This window comes from Diaphorina citri, unplaced genomic scaffold (assembly GCF_000475195.1).
Source record: "Diaphorina citri unplaced genomic scaffold, Diaci psyllid genome assembly version 1.1 scaffold163, whole genome shotgun sequence".
In the NCBI taxonomy this organism is placed as follows: domain Eukaryota; kingdom Metazoa; phylum Arthropoda; class Insecta; order Hemiptera; family Psyllidae; genus Diaphorina; species Diaphorina citri.
The window spans coordinates 206,000-227,244 of NW_007377600.1; the positions used below are offsets into that span (position 1 = coordinate 206,000).

Sequence of the window (21,245 nt, forward strand, 5' to 3'; positions counted from 1 at the left end):
CCTCAAGTCTAAAGGTGTGTCCAGTGTCCACACATAGTCGACGGCTATTCGACTATGTGTGGGTGTGGATACACCTTAACAGTCTCATGTTGAAAAGCTCTTTAAGTTTCTGTGCAAGCGCAGAAGAAAACATCAAACATTCGACCCACATAAGGTCAACATAACACTATCAACCTAGGCCAGCTACCAGCTGGGCTTACAACTTTTTAAAATTGTCGGTACTTACCAAACAGTTCATCATAGCATTTGTATTTCAGCACGAACTCGGCCACTTTCTGGTCAAACACACTCTGGTTGTACCTAGGCCAGCTGGGCTTACAAATTTTTCCAATTGTCGGTACTTACCAAACAGTTCATCATAGCATTTGTATTTCAGCACGAACTCGGCCACTTTCTGGTCAAACACACTCTGTCAAATAAATAAGGACATAATTATCTAAGTTCAAGTGTTGAAAGGCAACCATTGACATTTCAAATGATGCAGCTTTTTGGTTTGAGATGAACTGTTTTTGGCAGTATACGGCGTCAGTAAATGAAGGCGCTATTGTATCTATGATTACCCCTTATTTTGGCACTGTACAGTGCACAATAGGAAATGGTATCCCTCAAGTCTAAAGGTGTGTCCAGTGTCCACACATAGTCGACGGCTATTCGACTATGTGTGGGTGTGGATATAAATAACCACCACATTTTCACCAAAGAATCCCCAGATATAGCTGCGAGCTAAATTTCAGTTTTTTTTCATTCCATGCAATGTTAATCGCACTGGCCTCAAATATCAAGTTTGTTCGACAGTTGACGCATTAAACATACACAATATAAATTCAACAAAAATCCATCAAAACTATCACGAACATGATTAAAAATGCATGGTTTTCATTTCATTTCAAATACCCAGAGTATTGTTTGATTATTTATGCATAACTGCTTTTGTTTTGCATATGTAAATGAAAAGTACTTACTCAACTTATGTAATGAAATTATATGGTTCACGACTAAGGGTATATTTTTCAGCAACAAAATAATGAACCCCACATCATTTCCAATACAAATCTAAAAGCCGAGGTGTAAGATTAGGACAATATGGACTCATCCTTGTGGACTGAAATGCTTGCCTTATAAATCCATAAATTTCTCAATAATTCAAAACCTAATCATCCTAGAATTCTTAGCTTATATGTTCACTAGAATTGTCTTATAAGTAGACTAGAAGTATCATCTGTTAGTTCAGTTCAGTGGATACTTGGATAGATATGTTTTACAAGAGACAACAGTCTGTTCCCTATACTATTTCCTCCGCATCTATCCTTTGTAGCTTTGACTCTTTGTACATAGGAGATGGAAATGATAGAACATCTAGGTCAGAAGGTTGTACGTCGTATTTCAGTTTTAAGGTAAAGCGAAAAGCTACACAAGAACATGGATACGGGTAAAAAAAATGATAGAAATACCGAAACAGCCATCATTGCTCCTGTATGAGAGAGAGAGAGAGAGAGAGAGAGAGAGAGAGAGAGAGAGAGAGAGAGTCAAACACACTCTGGTTGTCCACAGTCACCTCTTGGATGGCCAGAAACACTTCTAGACACTTTTCATAGTCGTACCTGATGTCAGGATAGGCAGGATGGGTCTGGAAGAATTTGCTATCCCAGATGTAGTCTTCCACAAGGCTAGCAATGTTGAGGGAGGTGTCCAGGAGTGGAATGATGTCGATGAGAGCGTTTTTGTCCAGATTCGAGGGTCTGATTTTGGGGAACATGTTGGAGTTTTGAATCAAACCTGTAAACAGAAAACAATAATGACCACTGCTAGGACTATTACCATTGGGATTTAACAAATTATCAGTTGACCTTGTCTGTGAAATATATGAGAATTTGGTTAGACTGCGGGGGTAAAGCTACTTTTTAGTCCTATCCCAGCAGGATAAACAACGTATATTCTATTCTATTCTGATAAACTCCTGGAATAAAAAGATTCGAAGAACCATTTAATAAATATATAAAGGATATCTGACAAATATCAAAAATTTCAAAGGACCATTTGATGGACATCAATATTTTCAAATGGTCATTTGATAAAACACCTTGAATATCAAGATTCAAAGAATCTTCTAATGAAGATTGATATAATACCTATCTGAAGGAACATTTGATAGCCATCAAAATTTTCAAAAGGAGGTGTAAGACCAAACTGCTACTTTGATAAGTCTACAACAGTTGGTAGTCGGCTACTTAATTGTCATCGTAACGTAGATTCGAAAACAGCTACCTCTTCCAATAACTATGAGTTTATTTGGTGTTTAGATTGACACGGCCAAATTGAGATTATGCAGTCTCATAATCTCAATTTGGACACCTCTTGCAGTGTAGGTCTCGTGGAGATTTTAGTGAGGCTCCTAAAACGATTATTGACGAATGCATGGGCAAACTTACCGTACAGATGTACGAGTTTTCGAAAGCCAAGGTTGGGAGACCAAGTAGTTATTCCTGAACTATCGAAATTCGCACTTACCACAAACAGTATTCAGCTGGATGGCATCATAGTCCATCCCACATTCCTCAGCTCGTATTGCAGCAAACCGCACCGTGTCCTTGAATTTCTCCTCATCGCCATGGAGTATTCGATACAGGATGCCATTCCTGAACGCCACAGTATGTACGTCCAACTCGAAGACATCCAAATCGTATTACCATTGGGATTTATCAAATTATCAGCTGATCTTGTCTGTGAAATATATGAGACCTTGGTTAGACTGCGGCGGTAAAGGTACTTTTCAGTCCTATCCCAGCAGGATAAACAACGTATATTCTATTTTATTCTGATAAACACCTGGAATAAAAAGATTCGAAGAACCATTTAATAAATATGAAAATATATAAAGGATATCTGACAAATATCAAAAATTTTAAAGGACCATAAGATAGACATCAAGATTTTCAAATGGTCATTTGATAAACACCTTGAATATCAAGATTCAAAGAATCTTCTAATGAACATTGACATAATACCTATCTGAAGGAACATTTGATAGACATCAAAATTTTCAAACGTGTCATCTGAATTCGTTGATAAAAATCAAGATTTAAAGGACCAAATGCTGAACGTCAAAATTTGAAGGATCATTTGCTAAAACCCTCTTAACCAAGCTTTTCAACTTTCAAAGTTTCATCTGATACAAAGATTTGAAGGATTGTCTGATAAATGCCAGGACTTTCGACTTAAACTTTTTATCACAAATCTTATTCCCCCTCTTTTCTTTTTTAAATTTCCAATATCTCCCTTCTGTCTTGGAAGCGACACATTTGTTCACACCCTCTCAAATTTGTCTCGCGATATCAAGATGAGACGTCGATTTCTGCTCTCTTTTCTTCCGTTCTTATCGCTTGATCAATTTAAAACTTGAAATTAATAAAAAGAAATTAATTGAAAACTCGGAATCTCATTTCCGAGAAACTGTTTCCAGTCTTTTTCTCTCCTCTTAATTCTCCTTTCCCTCCTCCTCCTTTTCGTCGCTATCTTGATAAATTTATCATTCTTTTTCTTCCTGGTTTCCTTCTGCTAAACGAAGCGAGGGTTCCCTTCTCTTGACTCGTAACTACTGCATTGGTCTACTACACTACCCAGTTACCCACCTATTTATGAAATGGAAACAGTGCAATCTATTCGACCGTCCCTGATGGAAAAAGCTTTCTTGATAAGGGACGGCCACTACTACTTACTTATGAAATGAAAGCAGTGAAAATGAAAACCATTCGACCGCCCCTGATTGAGAAAGCATCTCATCTGACGCCAGATGCCACGCTCCGGGCCTAGGTACATTTTTTTATTGCATACTCATCTCACTCTCGATTGATTATTAATTTCAAAGCAATAAAACTTAGCCGGGGCGTCGTTTCAGACAGTGCCGGAGGGGGAAAAGCTTTTGACTGGATGTTTTGGACAGGGTCGATGAGGGGAATGTGAGAAAAGCTTTTGGGGGAACGTAAATTTCGGGAAGAATATTTTAAATGTGGGGGGATGTTTTACATTCCAGGACCGATGGATGATGCTCGTAAAGAGCCTGTTAAAAGACTCAAGGTGTGTCCATACATAGTCGACCAGCCGTCGATCGATGTCGACTGAACTGTCCACACTGCCTCGACAACATGGAGGACCTCGTCGATCGACGGCCTGCCGACTATGTGTAGACACTCCTTTATAATCTGAGGGCTCGTACCTATTAAAGTCCCGAACACTCAAATTTCGTGGCATCATTTTGTCAATCACTACCTTTTCTAATGTTTTATATTCTCTTCAAATGTTTTCCTATCTCTTCCCATTCTCACTTCCCCGGTATCCCCTACTGATGGATGTATCTCCAACACATACTCATTCCCCATTAGGCCCAAGGTTTGTTCAATCGAGTAAACACGTTCACACCCCTGTGATTTATATCGGCTATAATACCTATGATGTGATTTCATAAAACGTTGTATGATTATTAGGGGTAAATGCCGTTAAACCGAGATATTTAATCCATAAACGGGTACCTTGGTTTTAGAATCTCAGGAGATACAAAACACAGAGTCCGAACAAGGCCATTTATAAGATTTGGTTCAAATCAATTATAAAGGAAGGTCACTGCTTTCACCCAACCTATTCCTTGATTCTTGATTCCATTAAAAAAAAAAAGCCCGACTTGGACTAGAGTAATTAAGGAATATAGTCATCACACAGGTGGATAATAAAGCATTAAGCCGTTGAACTAAAGTCCTTTGATGAAACGATTCATGAAACTCATTTCATGAAACTGTTGATGAAACTTCTTTTCATGAAATAGGTATTTCAACAAACGTTTCACTAGTGTGCATTGCGCCACTTTCATGATGAACTGAAGGGACAGATATAGTCCTTTCATGGCAGAGGCCACAATTGGAGTTTAAAATCAGTTTAAGTCTAACCCTTGAATAAAACAATCCGACTGGTTGATTTCAAAATTTTCATCCAATCAGATTCTGATTCTGGACTCGGCCATTATTTGTTCTTTAATAATCTAGATACCCATAGTGCCAATACCCATAGGTGTAAAATATAAGTACCTATACAAGACAGAATGTGTGAAAAAGAGAGAGGAAGGGAGAGAGAGGGAGAGAGAGAGAGAGAGAGAGAGAGAGAGAGAGAGAGAGAGAGAGAGAGAGAGAGAGAGAGGGGGGAGTTCCATTAAAAAAAAAAAGCGAGCGAGCGAGAGAGAAGGAAAATGCCTGTTTCTTTTCTGTTGTATTTGGAGCGATAAACTTGTGACGTGCCGTTGTAAACATAATGTTCAGCTTAATGTAAACAACAGAGAGAGAGAGAGAAAGAGAGAGAGAAGGAGGGAAAAAGAGAGAAAGAGAGAGAGAGAGAGGGAGAGAGGGAGGGAGAGAGAAAGGGAGGGAGAGAAAGAGAGAGCGTTGTACAGGAACTACAGGAAGAAGCAAAGAAATGAAAATTTAGCTTATGCCACTTTATTCGTACAGGGTGGATAAGAGTTTTTGCTCATTTCTTGATTGCTTGGAGCCAGTGGAAAATCATAGTAAAGGAGGAGGAGTAGCTATAATCAGCTGTAAATTGTCGTGTAAATTCCACTTCTAGCTGCTCTTCAGTAGGATATAATAATAGAAAGTAAAAATGTTATGTCTTAGAGCTTAGACTGTTATGTTGGGTACATATGGTTGAAAATCCTTTCCTTGCAAGTTCATTATTTCGTCTTCCATCGTACCTACTACAACTATCCATCACTTTACATAATACCATTAAATACCTCTGCCTAAGAGAGAGGGAGAGAAAGAGAGAGAGAGAAAGAGAGAGAGAGAAAGAGAGAGAGAGGGAGGGAGAGAGGGAGGGAGAGAGAGAGAGAGAGAGAGGGAGAGAAGGAGAGAGAGAGAGAGAGGGAGGGAGAGAGAGCGTTGTACAGGAAGAAGCAAAGAAATGAAAATTTAGCTTATGCCACTTTATTCGTACAGGGTGGATAAGAGAGATCTTAATTAGAGGTTGTACCAGCCGAAGGTACCGGTTGATTCTGGAAGAGCCTAAGAGCCCGTTCTCACTTATCGTGAGGTTCATCCGACTTTTTCCCGAACGTTCTGTAGGCATGTAGGCAATGTAATTTAAATAATTTAAATGAGAGTGTTCACTGTTCCCACTACACACGACACAATTTTTTCCCGGAACGGGCTCTACACACATCCACCCCACCCCGTATTCTGATTTGTGCCGGAGAAAATAACATATTAGGCTGTCAATTTACCTCGCCGTGTTGTTTTATATTACGGAGGCGGGCAAGCACGTGCTTAGACTGAGCTCTCGGCTCAGCAAATACTGCTGCCGAGTAAATCTTAAATCATGATTGAAGTTTATTGAATGCATAAAAGAACAAGGAGAGGAGGAAGAAGACGAAGACCAGGAGGGGGGGGAGGGCTGTACGAGTCATGTGAAGAAGAAGAAGAAGAAGAAGAAGAACAACAAGAAGAAAAAGAAAAAGGAAGTAGAATAATAAGGAAAAAAAAAGACGAGAAGAAAAGGAGGAGGGGAAAACTCATGAGAAGAGAAGGGGGAGGGAAATAGGGCTGCCTTAAGGGTGGGAGAGAAAACTGGTAAAAAAAAGCTTGTTCATGGTTGACCCAACTCCTACTGTAGTTTCAAATCAATATCCAGCAATCTCTTATTAGTCTGCTCATGATTGAACCAACTTTCATTGTGGCTTATGAAGAGCATGATGGCATTACTTCTTCGTTTCAATTGGAGGAGTGTAAACTCGGTTTTATCAATGAGTCCAAGGCTCGTTGCTTTCGTCAGAGTTTCCAAAGTACGTTAGTTCATGGTTGACCCAACTCCTACTGTAGTTTCAAATCAATATCCAGCAATCTCTTATTTGTCTGCTCATGATTGAACCAACTTTCATTGTGGCTTATGAAGAGCATGATGGCACTGCTTCTTCGTTTCAATTGGAGGAGTGTAAACTCGGTTTTATCAATGAGTCCAAGGCTCGTTGCTTTCGTCAGAGTTTCCAAAGTACGTTCCTGAATCTCCGTCATGATCTGAAGGATTATTCCTGTGGAAGAAGTGAAGGCAGAGCAATTACAATTACCTATAATGTTCTTATTTTAGTTTCTTGTTGTTTTCTTTTTGTGGGTCTACCAATAATTATTAATTACTGTTTACTATAAATTGTCTCGCTGGAGGACGTAAAACTGAGACAAAACCAGCCCTGTCAAGCCACAGACAATAACACTGGCTCTTTTGAGGGTACCTGTTTTTCTCCATTTGACTTCTTGGTAATAAGATGTCATTTCAGGCAAGGATTAAATGACTGAGCTGGATAGGACTTACCTACATATACTGTAGTAGAGGAAAATAATGTTTTTAGTCCGAATATTCTTTTTTGCTCATTTCTTGATTGCTTGGAGCCAGTGGAAAATCATAGTAAAGGAGGAGGAGTAGCTATAATCAGCTGTAAATTGTCGCGTTAATTCCACTTCTAGCAGCTCTTCAGTAGGATATAAAAATGTTATGTATTAGACTTATTGGGTACATATTATGGTTGAAAATTCTTTCCTTGCAAGTTCATTATTTCGTCTTCCATCGTACCTACTACAACTATCCATCACTTTACATAATACCATTAAATACCTCTGCCTGCCCACATATCTTGATTGCTTGGAGCCAGTGGAAAATCATAGTAAAGGAGGAGGAGGAGGAGTAGCTATAATCAGCTGTAAATTGTCGTGTAAATTCCACTTATAGCTGCTCTTCAGTAATAATAGAAAGTAAAAATGTTATGTCTTAGATTATTGGGTACATATGGTTGAAAATCCTTTCCTTGCAAGTTCATTATTTTGTCTTCCATCGTACCTACTACAACTATCCATCACTTTACATAATACCATTAAATACCTCTGCCTTGTGTACAAAACAATAGTGACCTCCTGTTGTCAATTTTCATCACTGCTCCCCAAAAACCAGAACACTGATAGGAACTGAATTACAAGCAGAATACATTAGCGCACAAAACTTTTCTTCAAAATGTAATTAAGGAAAACAAACCAGAACACTGATAGGAACTGAATTACAAGCAGAATACATTAGCGCACAAAACTTTTCTTCAAAATGTAATTAAGGAAAACAAAAGGCAAAGACATGACGAAGGTGTTGGAGAGTTGGAAAATCTCACATCACGTTTTTCAGGAAAGGAAGAACGGCAAGGAAAACCAATTTGCGCCGAACAAATAACCATTTGTCACAAAACAAACTTTCCGAAAGCTTTTCCACTCATTCCATTCCGTTCTGCCTCTGAAATTGATGATGATATTTCAAGCGTTGATACTGGAACATCCAGGCTTCCCAATTATTTGTGTTTATCTGAATGAAAACTTTTGATGTTTGTTTTTGAAAGAAGCATCATTATGGGAAAAGGGGTGATGTTTTCCAGAAGGTACTTTTTTAAATAATGTTGTGCTTTTATTTCTTTTATCAGCCTGTACAATAAATCTACTAGGTCTCCCCTTTTACAAGTTTTCATGTAAAATGTCGATTGACATTTTCAACATTGTATTTTCAATGCCTACATTTCATTCCAGAGTATCACTTTTCAAATTACGTTTGTCCGGTGGTCTATTGCCTTTTTGTCTATGGTTAGATCAACTTTCGTTCTGTGTTTTACAAGTTTTCATGTAAAATGTCGATTGACATTTTAAACATTGTATTTTCAATGCCTACATTTCATTCCTTTTCATTCCAGAGTATCACTTTTCAAATTACGTTTGTCCGGTGGTCTATTGCCTCTTTACAAGTTTTCATGTAAAATGTCGATTGACATTTTCAACATTGTATTTTCAATGCCTACATTTCATTCCTTTTCATTCCAGAGTATCACTTTTCAAATTACGTTTGTCCGGTGGTCTATTGCCTTTTTGTCTATGGTTAGATCAACTTTCGTTCTGTGTAGCTTCAGATAGTGTCAGTTCATGGTTGACCCAACTCCTACTGTAGTTTCAAATCAATATCCAGCAATCTCTTATTAGTCTGCTCATGATTGAACCAACTTTCATTGTGGCTTATGAAGAGCATGATGGCATTACTTCTTCGTTTCAATTGGAGGAGTGTAAACTCGGTTTTATCAATGAGTCCAAGGCTCGTTGCTTTCGTCAGAGTTTCCAAAGTACGTTCCTGAATCTCCGTCATGATCTGAAGGATTATTCCTGTGGAAGAAGTGAGGGAAGAGCAATTAGCAATTACAATTACCTGTAATGCTGTTGTTTTAGTTGCTTTTTGCTTTTTGTACGTTTAGGTACCAACAATTGACCATACTGTTTACTAATTTAACCAGGTAAATATTTAATTCTTTATTCACCTGCTGCAGCGAAAATGAATTCTGCATTTTAATGTTGCTATAGCTCTTTGGCTTAGCGTTTTTTGGTCGAGGACCGAGGACACTTTTACTTGATTGAAGACTGGGTAACTTTGTGAAGGTCCATTGTAAGAGCAATTAGCAATTACAATTAGCTGTAATGCTGTTGTTTTAGTTGCTTTTTGTACGTTTAGGTACCAACAATTGACCATACTGTTTACTAATTTAACCAGGTACATATTTAATTCTTTATTCACCTGCTGCAGCGAAAATGAATTCTGCGTTTTAATGTTGCAATAGCTCTTTGGCTTAGCGTTTTTTGGTCGAGGACCGAGGACACTTTTACTTGATTGAAGACTGGGTAACTTTGTGAAGGTCCATTGTACAAAAAGTGAAGTAGTATTCGTTTTTCATACAACCCAATAGAGGACCCTTGTTTTGATTTATCATCTTCTCTTACCTATCGCACTCTTCATCGACACATCATACATCTGAAACTCTTCATGTCGCGCTTCCACTTCACTCACATCCAGAGGGAGCACGGTTCTCTCAGGTAGTTTTGGGAAGAGGGAGCAAAGAGACAGCCATTAGGAGTGTTGATAACATCTATGAGAATTTACTGTGCTTACTATTTATTTTGGGAGACTCTTTATCTTAACTTTACTATTAAACGTACTATTTATTTTTATTTACTATTAAACAGAATAAACTTATCTATGTACGTACTATTTATTTTGGGAGACTCTGTATACAATTAAAGGTGCGTGCCTGGAACCCATTTAGAGTCCCTAGGTGAGATCAAAAGATCTTGGTGGAATGAAAGGAAGGTTCATGGTGTAGAAGTGTCTCAGACGATGTCGATCGTCATCAATTGACGTCGATGGACGCTGGGTAGGGTGTAAATGATTGGAGTTAACGAATGCGGTAATGAAGGTGATTTTTGTATTAAAAATTGTGGGGAAAACTGTCACAACTTTCGGTTTGCTAGTTCAAATTTGCCAATAATCAAAAAAATCTCATTTTCTATGTAGTTTTTTAGCGCCGCGGCGCTCAAAAACTACACCGGCGCGGCGCGACGGTGTTAGAGGCCCATAGGCCCAGTAGGGAATGAGTAAGCATCGTGCAATCATGTAGCTCCAATCCTGGAGAGCTTTCCTTTTTCGGTCTTTTATTTTTTTCAAAAAGCAATCTGTATTCTTACGTAGGGTAGGTAAAAACTACCTTTTTGGGGCGAATTAAAATTCAAATGCTGTTGTTGCTATTTGCTGTTACGACTTTGACCTTTTTTTCCCTACCCGAGGGAAACCTTGGGATTGTACGGTCAAGATAAACAAAGAAAAGGCGGAGTGGAATTTATGTCTTTTAATTTGTAAAATAAATCTGTGAAATTCTTAACGGTCGGGAATGGTGTGGCAGTTGGGAAATAGCTTTGGCGAGATTATGTCCGACCCGAAAGTAAGCACTTAAGGAGGATCCACTTAAATCTGCCCTTAGGGGGCTTTTCCTGTTTGTATAGTATGAGTACCTTCCTACCTACTAGCAACTTGAGTTTATTTTGTCACTTATTCTAATCCTCAAGTGGGTCCTGACTTTGTACCTACGGATACCTAATGTCAAAGTTTAGGTGTCCACGATTAGTTGGTGCTTGCTTTGCTGTCCGTGTCCGCGATGTCGATGAGAGCGTTTTTGTCCAGATTCGAGGGTCTGGTTTTGGGGAACATGTTGGAGTTTTGAATCAAACCTGTAAACAGAAACCAATAATGACCACTGCTAGGACTATTACCATAGGGATTTAACAAATTATCAGTTGACCTTGTCTGTGAAATATATGAGACTTTGGTTAGACTGCGGGGGTAAAGGTACTTTTCAGTCCTATCCCAGCAGGATAAACAACGTATATTCTATTCTATTCTGATAAACTCCTGGAATAAAAAGATTCGAAGTACCATTTAATAAATATAAATATATAAAGGATATCTGACAAATATCAAAAATTTCAAAACTGGATGGCGTCATAGTCCATCCCACATTCCTCAGCTTGTATAGCGGCAAACCGCACCGTGTCTTTGAACTTCTCCTCATCGCCATGGAGTATTCGATACAGGATGCCATTCCGGAACGCCACAGTATGTACGTCCAACTCGAAGACATCCAAATCGTCCAGGTCTTCATAGACTCCAAACTTGTTGGAGCATCGGTGGTTGCCTCCGCAGACACAAGGATCGTCCCTGATGTCCAGCTCTTCAAATTGGTAGAGGAGGGCATGAGTTGCAGCACAGGAGTCGTTGGAGGAAGAGTCGTTTCTCATCATTGTCCGAAGTCTGTGGCTGAGCTCGCAGATATTGATTTGATATTTCCCTTTAAAACAAAGCTCAAAGTCAGATTAGAATTGATGCTCCTGCCAGCCTAGTTAACTTAGTTGGTAGCGCATCTGCCTTGTAAGCGCTAGGCCGTGGGTTAGATTCCCGCCCGGGGCGGATTTTATCCTGATGGGATAATGTTCGTTCTTGAAACGGCTGTCTTTCTCCTATCCTGTCTTCCCAATTTCAAAGGACAATTTGATGGACATCAAGATTTTCAAATGGTCATTTGATAAACACCTTGAATATCAAGATTCAAAGAATCTTCTAATGAAGATTGATATAATACCTATCTGAAGGAACATTTGATAGACATCAAAATTTTCAAAAGTGTCATCTGAATTCGTTGATAAAAATCAAGATTTAAAGGACCAAATGGTGAACGTCAAAATTTGAAGGATCATTTGCTAAAACCCTCCAACCAAGCTTTTCAACTTTCAAAGTTTCATCTGATACAAAGATTTGAACGATTGTCTGATAAACGCCAGGACTTTCGACTTAAACTTTTTATCACAAATCTTATCCCCCCTCTTTTCTTTTGAAATTTCCAATACCTCCCTTCTGTCTTGGAGGCGACACATTTGTTCACACCCTCTCAAATTTGTCTCGCGATACCAAGATGAGACGTCGATTACTTTCTGCTCTCTTCTCTTCCGTTCTTATCGCTTGATCAATTTAAAACTTGAAATTAATAAAAAGAAATTAATTGAAAACTCGGAATCTCATTTCCGAGAAACTGTTTCCAGTCTTTTTCTCCCCTTCTCCTTTCCCTCCTCCTCCTCCTCCTCCTCTTCGTCGCTATCTTGATAAATTTATCATTCTTTTTCTTCCTGGTTTCCTTCTGCTAAACGAAGCGAGGGTTCCCTTCTCTTGACTCGTGAAATCAATTCCAGATCAAGAAGAAAGAAGGAGGAGGACGAGTATTAGGGGAAGAGTAGGAGGAGGAGGAGGAAGAGGAGGAGGAGGGAAAGGGAAGAGGTACACAGAGAAGAGGCACAAAGGGAGGATATTTATCAGGGTCAGAGTATAGTGCTGTGATAAGTGCTTATACACAAAATAAGGAGGAGTATGAGTAAGAGGAGGAGGGGGAGGAGGAGGAGGAGAAGGAGGAAGAGAATGGATAATAGGGAAGGGGAAGAGGTACACAGAGAAGAGGCACAAAGGGAGGATATTTATCAGGGTCAGAGTATAGTGCTGTGATAAGTGCTTATACACAAAATTGTGAAGTGGCTCTCAGCTTTACCATCATCCAATTAGACAGTAATTTAGCCACATCCTCTACAAATGTAAAATGAGCTCTGCCGTAAGAACGTGAGAGACATTTTCCGATTTCCAAAGTCCAAGACCTCAAATTTAGTTATGAAACTATTTATGCCCATTTTAGGAAAGTTTTGTGCAGAGGGCTAAAGCGCCTTTCAACAAGAGACTTTAGGCTTGTAGCCAATTCCACGAAAGTAGAGAATTGTAAAAGTTACAAGTAGAGTGCCACCTCTGTGAACAGACAGATGGACTAGTCCATATTCTTGGGTCTGTTTGTTTACATACGAGTACATGGATGATGGATGGTGCTCTACACTTGTAGATGGTGCTCTACACTTGTAGCTTAAAAGCCCTACTTGAAAGTAGGGCTTTTAAGCTTCTACGAATCTAGTCTACACTTGTAATTTTTCCAATTCCATACTTTCGTGGAAAGGCTACAGGGGATGTGGTTACAGTAGAGTGCCACCTCTGTGAACAGACAGATGAACTACCTAGTCCATATTCTTGGGTCTGTTTGTTTACATATACGAGTACATGGATGGTGCTCTACACTTGTAGATTCGTAGAAGCTCCCATCCTTCAGGGCTGTGTATGAACGTCTACAGAAGTAGGGCTTTTAAGCTTCTACGAATCTAGTCTACACTTGTAATTTTTCCAATTCCATACTTTCGTGGAAAGGCTACAGGGGATAACAAGTAGAGAATTGTAATTAGTTACAGTAGAGTGCCACCTCTGTGAACAGACAAATGGACTAGTCCATATTCTTGGGTCTGTTTGTTTACATATACGAGTACATGGATGGTGCTCTACACTTGTAGATTCGTAGAAGCTCTCATCCTTCAGGGCTGTGTATGAACGTCTACAGAAGTAGGGCTTTTGAGCTTCTACGAATCTAGTCTACACTTGTGATTTTTCCAATTCCATACTTTCGTGGAAAGGCTACAGGAGATGTGGAATAGGCTACAGGGGATAACTACTGCATTGGTCTACTACACTACCCAGTTACCCACCGATGTATTTATGAAATGAAAACAGTGAGAACTATTCGACTGTCCCTGATGGAGAAAGCTTTCTCGATCAGGGATGGCCCCTGCTACTTACTTATGAAATGAAAGCAGTGAAAATGAAAACCATTCGACCACCCCTGATTGAGAAAGCATCTCAGCTGACGCCAGATGCCACGCTCCGGGCCTAGGTACATTTTTTATTGCATACTCATCTCACTCTCGATTGATTATTAATTTCAAAGCAATAAAACTTAGCCGGGGCGTCGTTTCAGACAGTGCCGGAGGGGGAAAAGCTTTTGACTGGATGTTTTGGACAGGGTCGATGAGGGGAATGTGAGAAAAGCTTTTGGGGGAACGTAAATTTCGGAAAGAATATTTTAAATGTGGGGGGATGTTTTACATTCCAGGACCGATGGATGATGCTCGTAAAGAGCCTGTTAAAAGACTCAAGGTGTGTCCATACATAGTCGACCAGCTGTTGATCGATGTCGACTGACCCGTCCACACTGCCTCGACAACATGGAGCACCTCGTCGATCGACGGCCGGCCGACTATGTGTCCTTTATAATCTGAGGGCTCGTATTAAAGTCCCGAACACTCAAATTTCGTGGCATCATTGTGTCAATCACTACCTTTTCTAATGTTTTATATTCTCTTCAAATGTTTTCCTATCTCTTCCAATTCTCACTCCCCCAGTATCCTCTGCTGATGGATGTATCTCCAACACATACTCATTCCCCATTAGGCCCAAGGTTTTGTTCAATCGAGTAAACACGTTCACACCCCTGTGATTTATATCGGCTGTAATACCTATGATGTGATTTCATAAAACGTTGTATGATATACCTACTCGACTTGGACTATAGTCATTAAGAAATCTATTCATCACACAGGTGGATAATAATGCATTCAGCCGTTGAACTAAAGTCCTTTGATGAAACGATTCATGAAACTCATTTCATGAAAATGTGTGGAATAGGCTAGAAGGGATAACTACTGCATTGGTCTATTACACTACCCAGTTACCCACCTATTTATGAAATGGAAACAGTGCAATCTATTGGACCATCCCTGATAGAGAAAGCTTTCTCGATAAGGGACGGCCACTACTACTTACTTATGAAATGAAAGCAGTGAAAATGAAAACCATTCGACCGCCCCTGATTGAGAAAGCATCTCATCCGACGCCAGATGCCACGCTCCGGGCCTAGGTACATTTTTTATTGCATACTCATCTCACTCTCGATTGATTATTAATTTCAAAGCAATAAAACTTAGCCGGGGCGTCGTTTCAGACAGTGACGGCGCGTGGTTGGGGGGGGATGTTGGACAAGCTTTTGGGGGGAAGGTTTCAGACAGTGGCGACGCTCGGCGGGGGATGTTGGATGAGCTTTTTGAGGGAATGTTTCGCACAGTGTCGATGGGGAATATGAGAAAAGCTTTTGGGGGAATGTAAATTTCGGGTTAGAATATTTTTAATTTGTGGGGGAATGTTTTAAATTTCCGAGATACTAAGAGCACCGACCAAGTCCGATGGTTATCATTGACTCTCAATTCATAGTCCTATGGTTCGATTTTTTTTCTTAGATTTTAGAGTGTAAATATACGATCATCCCGGGTAGGTCAGAAGTAAATAGCCTGTTAAAAATCTCAAGCTGTGTACAAACATAGTTGACGCCGTCGATCGACGTCGACTGAAACCGTCGATTGACGGCGTTGGCTATGTTTGGACACAGCTTTATAATCTGAGGGCTCATATTTCCGTCCCGAACATCCAAATTTCGTGGTGTCAATCCACTACCTTCGGCGCGAACGACAAAAGAGTGTTAAAGCGCCTACCTAACTGAAAAAAAAATCCACTACCTGTTATAATGTTTTATATTCTCTTCAAATGTTTTCCTATCTCTTCCAATTCTCACTTCCCCAGTATCCTCTACTGATGGATGTATCTCCAACACATACTCACTCCCCATTAGGCCCAAGGTTTTGTTCAATCGAGTAAACACGTTCACACCCCTGTGATTTATATCGGCTATAATACCTATGATGTGATTTCATAAAACGTTGTATGATATACCTACTCGACATGGACTATAGTCATTAAGGAATCTAGTCATCACACAGGTGGATAATAATGCATTCAGCCGTTGAACTAAAGTCCTTTGATGAAACGATTCATGAAACTCATTTCATGAAAATGTTGATGAAACTTCTTTTCATGAAATATTTCGAGAAATTCGAGTTTCACTAGTGTGCATCGCGCCACTTTCATGATGAACTGAAGGGACAGATATAGTCCTTTCATGGCAGAGGCCACAATTGGAGTTTAAACTCAGTTTAAGTTTAACCCTTGAATAAAACAATCTGATTGGTTGATTTCAAAATTTTCATCCAATCAGATTCTGATTCTGGACCCGGCCATTATTTGTTCTCCTTTAATAATCTAGATACCTATAGTGCCAATACCCATAGGTGTAAAATATAAGTACCTAGGTACAAGACAGAATGTGTGAAAAACGAGAACAGGGAGAGAGAGAGAGAGAGAGAGAGAGAGAGAGAGAGAGAGAGAGAGAGAGAGAGAGCGAAAGGGAGCGGGGGAAAGGGAGAAGCCGAAGGTACCGGTTGATTCTGGAAGAGCCTCAGAGCCCGTTCTCACCTTTCGTCCATCCGATTTTTTGTCATCCGATTCATCCGATTTTTTCCCGAACGTTCTGTAGGCATGTAGGCAATGTGATTTAAATAATTTAAATGAGAGTGTTCACTATTCCCACTACACACGACACAATTTTTTCCCGGAACGGGCTCTAACATCCACCCCACCCCGTATTCTGATTTGTGCCGGAGAAAATAACATATTAGGCTGTCAATTTACCTCGCCGTGTTGTTTTATATTACCAACTTCCATTTGTATGCGGGCCACATGCTACTACATTCGCAGGTACTCCGAGGGCCACATACACAGGGGAGCAGGCCCATATACAAAAGAGCAAAAATCAATCCCGAGGGGGCCCAGGCTAAAACTTCGCTGGACACATGTGGCCCGTGGGCCGCTAGTTGGAAATCGCTGTCATATTTGAATGACAGAAACAAACACAGGAACCCTGGCATAGGCCCTAGGCCAGCTGCCAGCTGGGCTTTCCAATTGTCGGTACTTACCAAACAGTTCATCATAGCATTTGTATTTCAGCACGAACTCGGCCACTTTCTGGTCAAACACACTCTGCTAGCATAGGAATTCCTGTAACAGTGTAACACTTTCATAGGATTGTAATACTTGCCTTGTTTGAGCATAGCAATGGTCAAATACACAGCATGTATCCTGTAAGCCTTAGTCCTGTACAAATACAACAGTGCCGCCTCATATTGACATGACAGGAACAGATACAGGAACCCTAACATAGGGTTCTCGCTCAGAAGGGTTCTGTCGAATCCATGGCCGTCGAATATCGACCATTGGAAAAGGTCGAAATTGAGATAGGGTGCCATTGGCGAAGGGGTTAGTAGGGTCAACAGTTCGGATTTGGGAAGACTTGGGGTTTTGGCAAACCGAACTTGGTGAAGCTTCAACCTGGGGAATGAAATCAGTTAGCATTACTAGTGGAGGCACAAATTGAACAACTTTTCTGGGGGGGGGGAACTTGGCATGGAATTTCATTCACAAAGAGGTATTTATGGGGGGATTTCATGACTTTTTGTAGCATAAGTAACCACCACATTTTCACCAAAGAATCCCCAGATATAGTTGTGAGCTAAATTTCAGTTTGTTTCATTCCATGCAATGTTAATCGCACTGGCCTCAAACATCACGTTTGTTCGACAGTTGACGAATTAAAAATACACAATATAAATTCATCAAAAATCCATCAAAACTATCACGAACATGATTAAAAATGCATGGTTCTCATTTCATTTCAAATACCCAGAGTATTGTTTGATTATTTATGCATAACTGCTTTTGTTTTGCATATGTAAATAAAAAGTACTTACTCAACTTATGTAATGAAATTCTATGGCTCACGACTAAGGGTATATTTTTCAGCAATAAAATAATGAACCCCACATCATTTCCAATACAAATCCAAAAGTCGAGGTGTAAGATTAGGACAATATGGACTCATCCTTGTGGACTGAAATGCTTGCCTTCTAAATCCATAAATTTCTCAATTCGAAACCTGATCTTCCTAGAATTCCTAGCTTATGTGTTCACTAGAGTTGTCTTATAAGTAGACTAGAAGAATTCTATCATCTGTTAGTTCAGTTCAGTGGATACTTGGATAGATAGTTTTACAAGAGACAACAGTCTGTTCCGTATACTATTTCCTCCGCATCTATCCTTTGTAGCTTTGACTTTTTGTACATAGGAGATGGAAATGATAGAACATCTAGGTCAGAAGGTTGTACGTCATATTTCAGTTATAAGATAAAGCGAAAAGCTACACAAGAACATGGATACGGGTAAAAAAAAATGATAGAAATACCGAAACAGCCATCATTGCTCCTGTAAGAGAGAGAGAAAGAGAGAGGGAATTCGTTACAAATGTAACTAACTCTGTAGTAGTCTCTCTTCAAAAAAGGTATATGAACCATACATATAAGTATATAAAAAATATGAAGACAACAAAAGCCATAGAGAGTGGGGAGAGGTGAATAAAAAATAAAGGGATAAGGTTGGGGGTGAATAAAAGGGATGAGTGGGTGCGGGGGTAAAAAGGATAGATAGGACGTGGAGGTTAGGGGAAAGAGGATAAAGCTGCACTAATTCATTTTGAATCCTTTTCTCTCTTTTTGCTTCCTCTGGATTTTGGTATGAATAGATAAACAGGAATGACACAACGACGGTAGAGGAGATATTCAAGAGTGGAAGATCAAAGTGGAAGAGCTTTTGAAGATTCAATAAAGAAGATTGCAGCGCATATGAACATGTCACAAGAAGACATATCATTCAAGAAGGTTGCAGTGATATGGACATGTAAGTAGTAATGGAAATGTAGAGAGATACAATCTACTTAGCGTAGGAAACAAAGTTGTAACTTACATGTGTATGCGGGCCACATACCTACTACATTGGCAGGTACTCCGAGGGCCACAAACATAGGGGAGCAGGCCCATATACAGGATTTTTCTTGAGTGGATTGGGGTGGATGCTCCATTTTCGGAGCCCACCCCCTAGTAAAAGAGCAAAAATCAATCCCGAGGGGGCCCAGGCTAAAATTCCGCTGGACACATGTGGCCCGTGGGCCGCTAGTTGGAAATCGCTGTCATATTTGAATGACAGAAACAAACACAGGAACCCTGGCATAGGAATTCCTGTAACAGTGTAACACTTTCATAGGATTGTAATACTTGCCTTGTTTGAGCATAGCAATGGTCAAATACACAGCATGTATCCTGTAAGCCTTAGTCCTGTACAAATACAACAGTGCCGCCTCATATTGACATGACAGGAACAGATACAGGAACCCTAACATAGGGTTCTCGCTCAGAAGGGTTCTGTCGAATCCATGGCCGTCGAATATCGACCATTGGAAAAGGTCGAAATTGAGATAGGGTGCCATTGGCGAAGGGGTTAGTAGGGTCAACAGTTCGGATTTGGGAAGACTTGGGGTTTTGGCAAACCGAACTTGGTGAAGCTTCAACCTGGGGAATGAAATCAGTTAGCATTACTAGTGGAGGCACAAATTGAACAACTTTTCTGGGGGGGGGGAACTTGGCATGGAATTTCATTCACAAAGAGGTATTTATGGGGGGATTTCATGACTTTTTGTAGCATAAGTAACCACCACATTTTCACCAAAGAATCCCCAGATATAGTTGTGAGCTAAATTTCAGTTTGTTTCATTCCATGCAATGTTAATCGCACTGGCCTCAAACATCACGTTTGTTCGACAGTTGACGAATTAAAAATACACAATATAAATTCATCAAAAATCCATCAAAACTATCACGAACATGATTAAAAATGCATGGTTCTCATTTCATTTCAAATACCCAGAGTATTGTTTGATTATTTATGCATAACTGCTTTTGTTTTGCATATGTAAATAAAAAGTACTTACTCAACTTATGTAATGAAATTCTATGGCTCACGACTAAGGGTATATTTTTCAGCAATAAAATAATGAACCCCACATCATTTCCAATACAAATCCAAAAGTCGAGGTGTAAGATTAGGACAATATGGACACTCTCTTCATCTCAAGTTTCAATTCAGGAAGGGATGAGCGATGAGGTACTCAGCTACCCAGTCAGGTCAGAAATGCCTGAATCCTGGAGCGTGCTGTAAACTTTTGTTTCCCCCCATTTGATTGATGAGGTAGGCATATCTTAATGTGAAAAAAAAGAAAGGGGAAAAAACTCACTTCCTACCTGTATCTGTGTGTCATTCTGTTTTGTTAATAATGGGAGTGATGGGTTGGTGGTGGAGTGGAGAGGTAACTTGAGATTTGAGATGCTTTCTCAGTTAAGAAGTTGAGTGTACCAGTTTCCGCTGGATCAATGAAGTTGAACAGTGTCTTGCGTGGTTGGTATTTGGGCGGGTGGCTGTCAGATGTTGTTGTTACCGCTGTCGCCTACGTCACTCCGTCTCCAGCTTCGGGAGCAGCACTACCTCCACGGGATTAGTCCACTGTGCTGTTGGTCCAGGGCTGTTGGAAAATCTGGACAGATCTGGTGGCCGTCAGATCACAGAGAGTGCTGCTGGTTATTTCGAAGTGTATTCGGTGATTTGATCTCGTGAGGATACTGAGCTGGGTAAAATGCCAGCGAAAAAAAATGCGAGGTGGTGTAAACTTTGACGTAACCTAAGGTCAGCCACTCACTATCAGGTCGACCTCATGAGGTGTCAGGTAAACCTGATAGTGTCAGTTCTACCTGATAATGAGTGGCTGCCCTAACTGGCTGAGAGGTTCACACTTCACCCCTTACAAGCCATTTTTTTTTTCATTTCCATCTTTTGTTTTCTCAAGAATTTGAAAGAGCTTTGTGCTTTTCCCGTTTCCTCCATCCCTTGTTCACCGGTACTATTTAAACTGTTAACTAAATAAAGATTCTCCCTCCATTTTGTATCCTCTCCTGTTTTTTACATTTAATTTTTTACGTTGGAAATTTCACAAAATTTTAATATCATTAGGTTCACTTCAATGAATATGTTTTAACATGCCTCGACCCGTCTTCCAAATACAATGTCTCCTTTGACCAAAAAGGAAAATCTAAAATGCAAATTTCATTAGGTAGGCTATAACTATTTCCTCTAGGTCC

At 39.9% G+C, this 21,245-nt stretch overlaps 2 protein-coding genes across 2 annotated transcripts in view; both read right to left on the minus strand.

The window, feature by feature from the left end:
- Positions 1-344: 344 nt before the first annotated feature.
- On the minus strand, positions 345-18,147 carry LOC113465807. The gene is made up of 4 exons (XM_026820644.1): positions 17,976-18,147; positions 17,267-17,556; positions 1,537-1,776; positions 345-409 (listed from the first exon to the last, which is right to left on the minus strand). The coding sequence occupies exons 2-4, from the start codon at positions 17,472-17,474 to the stop codon at positions 399-401; spliced, it is 459 nt and encodes a 152-aa protein (XP_026676445.1). The 5' UTR covers positions 17,475-17,556; positions 17,976-18,147; the 3' UTR covers positions 345-398.
- Positions 18,148-19,246: 1,099 nt separating this feature from the next.
- The window catches only part of LOC103505312 (nuclear pore complex protein Nup93-like), a 5,526-nt gene continuing 3,527 nt past the window's right edge, over positions 19,247-21,245 (minus strand). The window contains exon 5 of the mRNA XM_026820639.1: positions 19,247-19,625. Within this exon, the coding sequence (XP_026676440.1) occupies positions 19,247-19,625 (379 nt within the window). The remainder of the gene's footprint in view (positions 19,626-21,245) is intronic.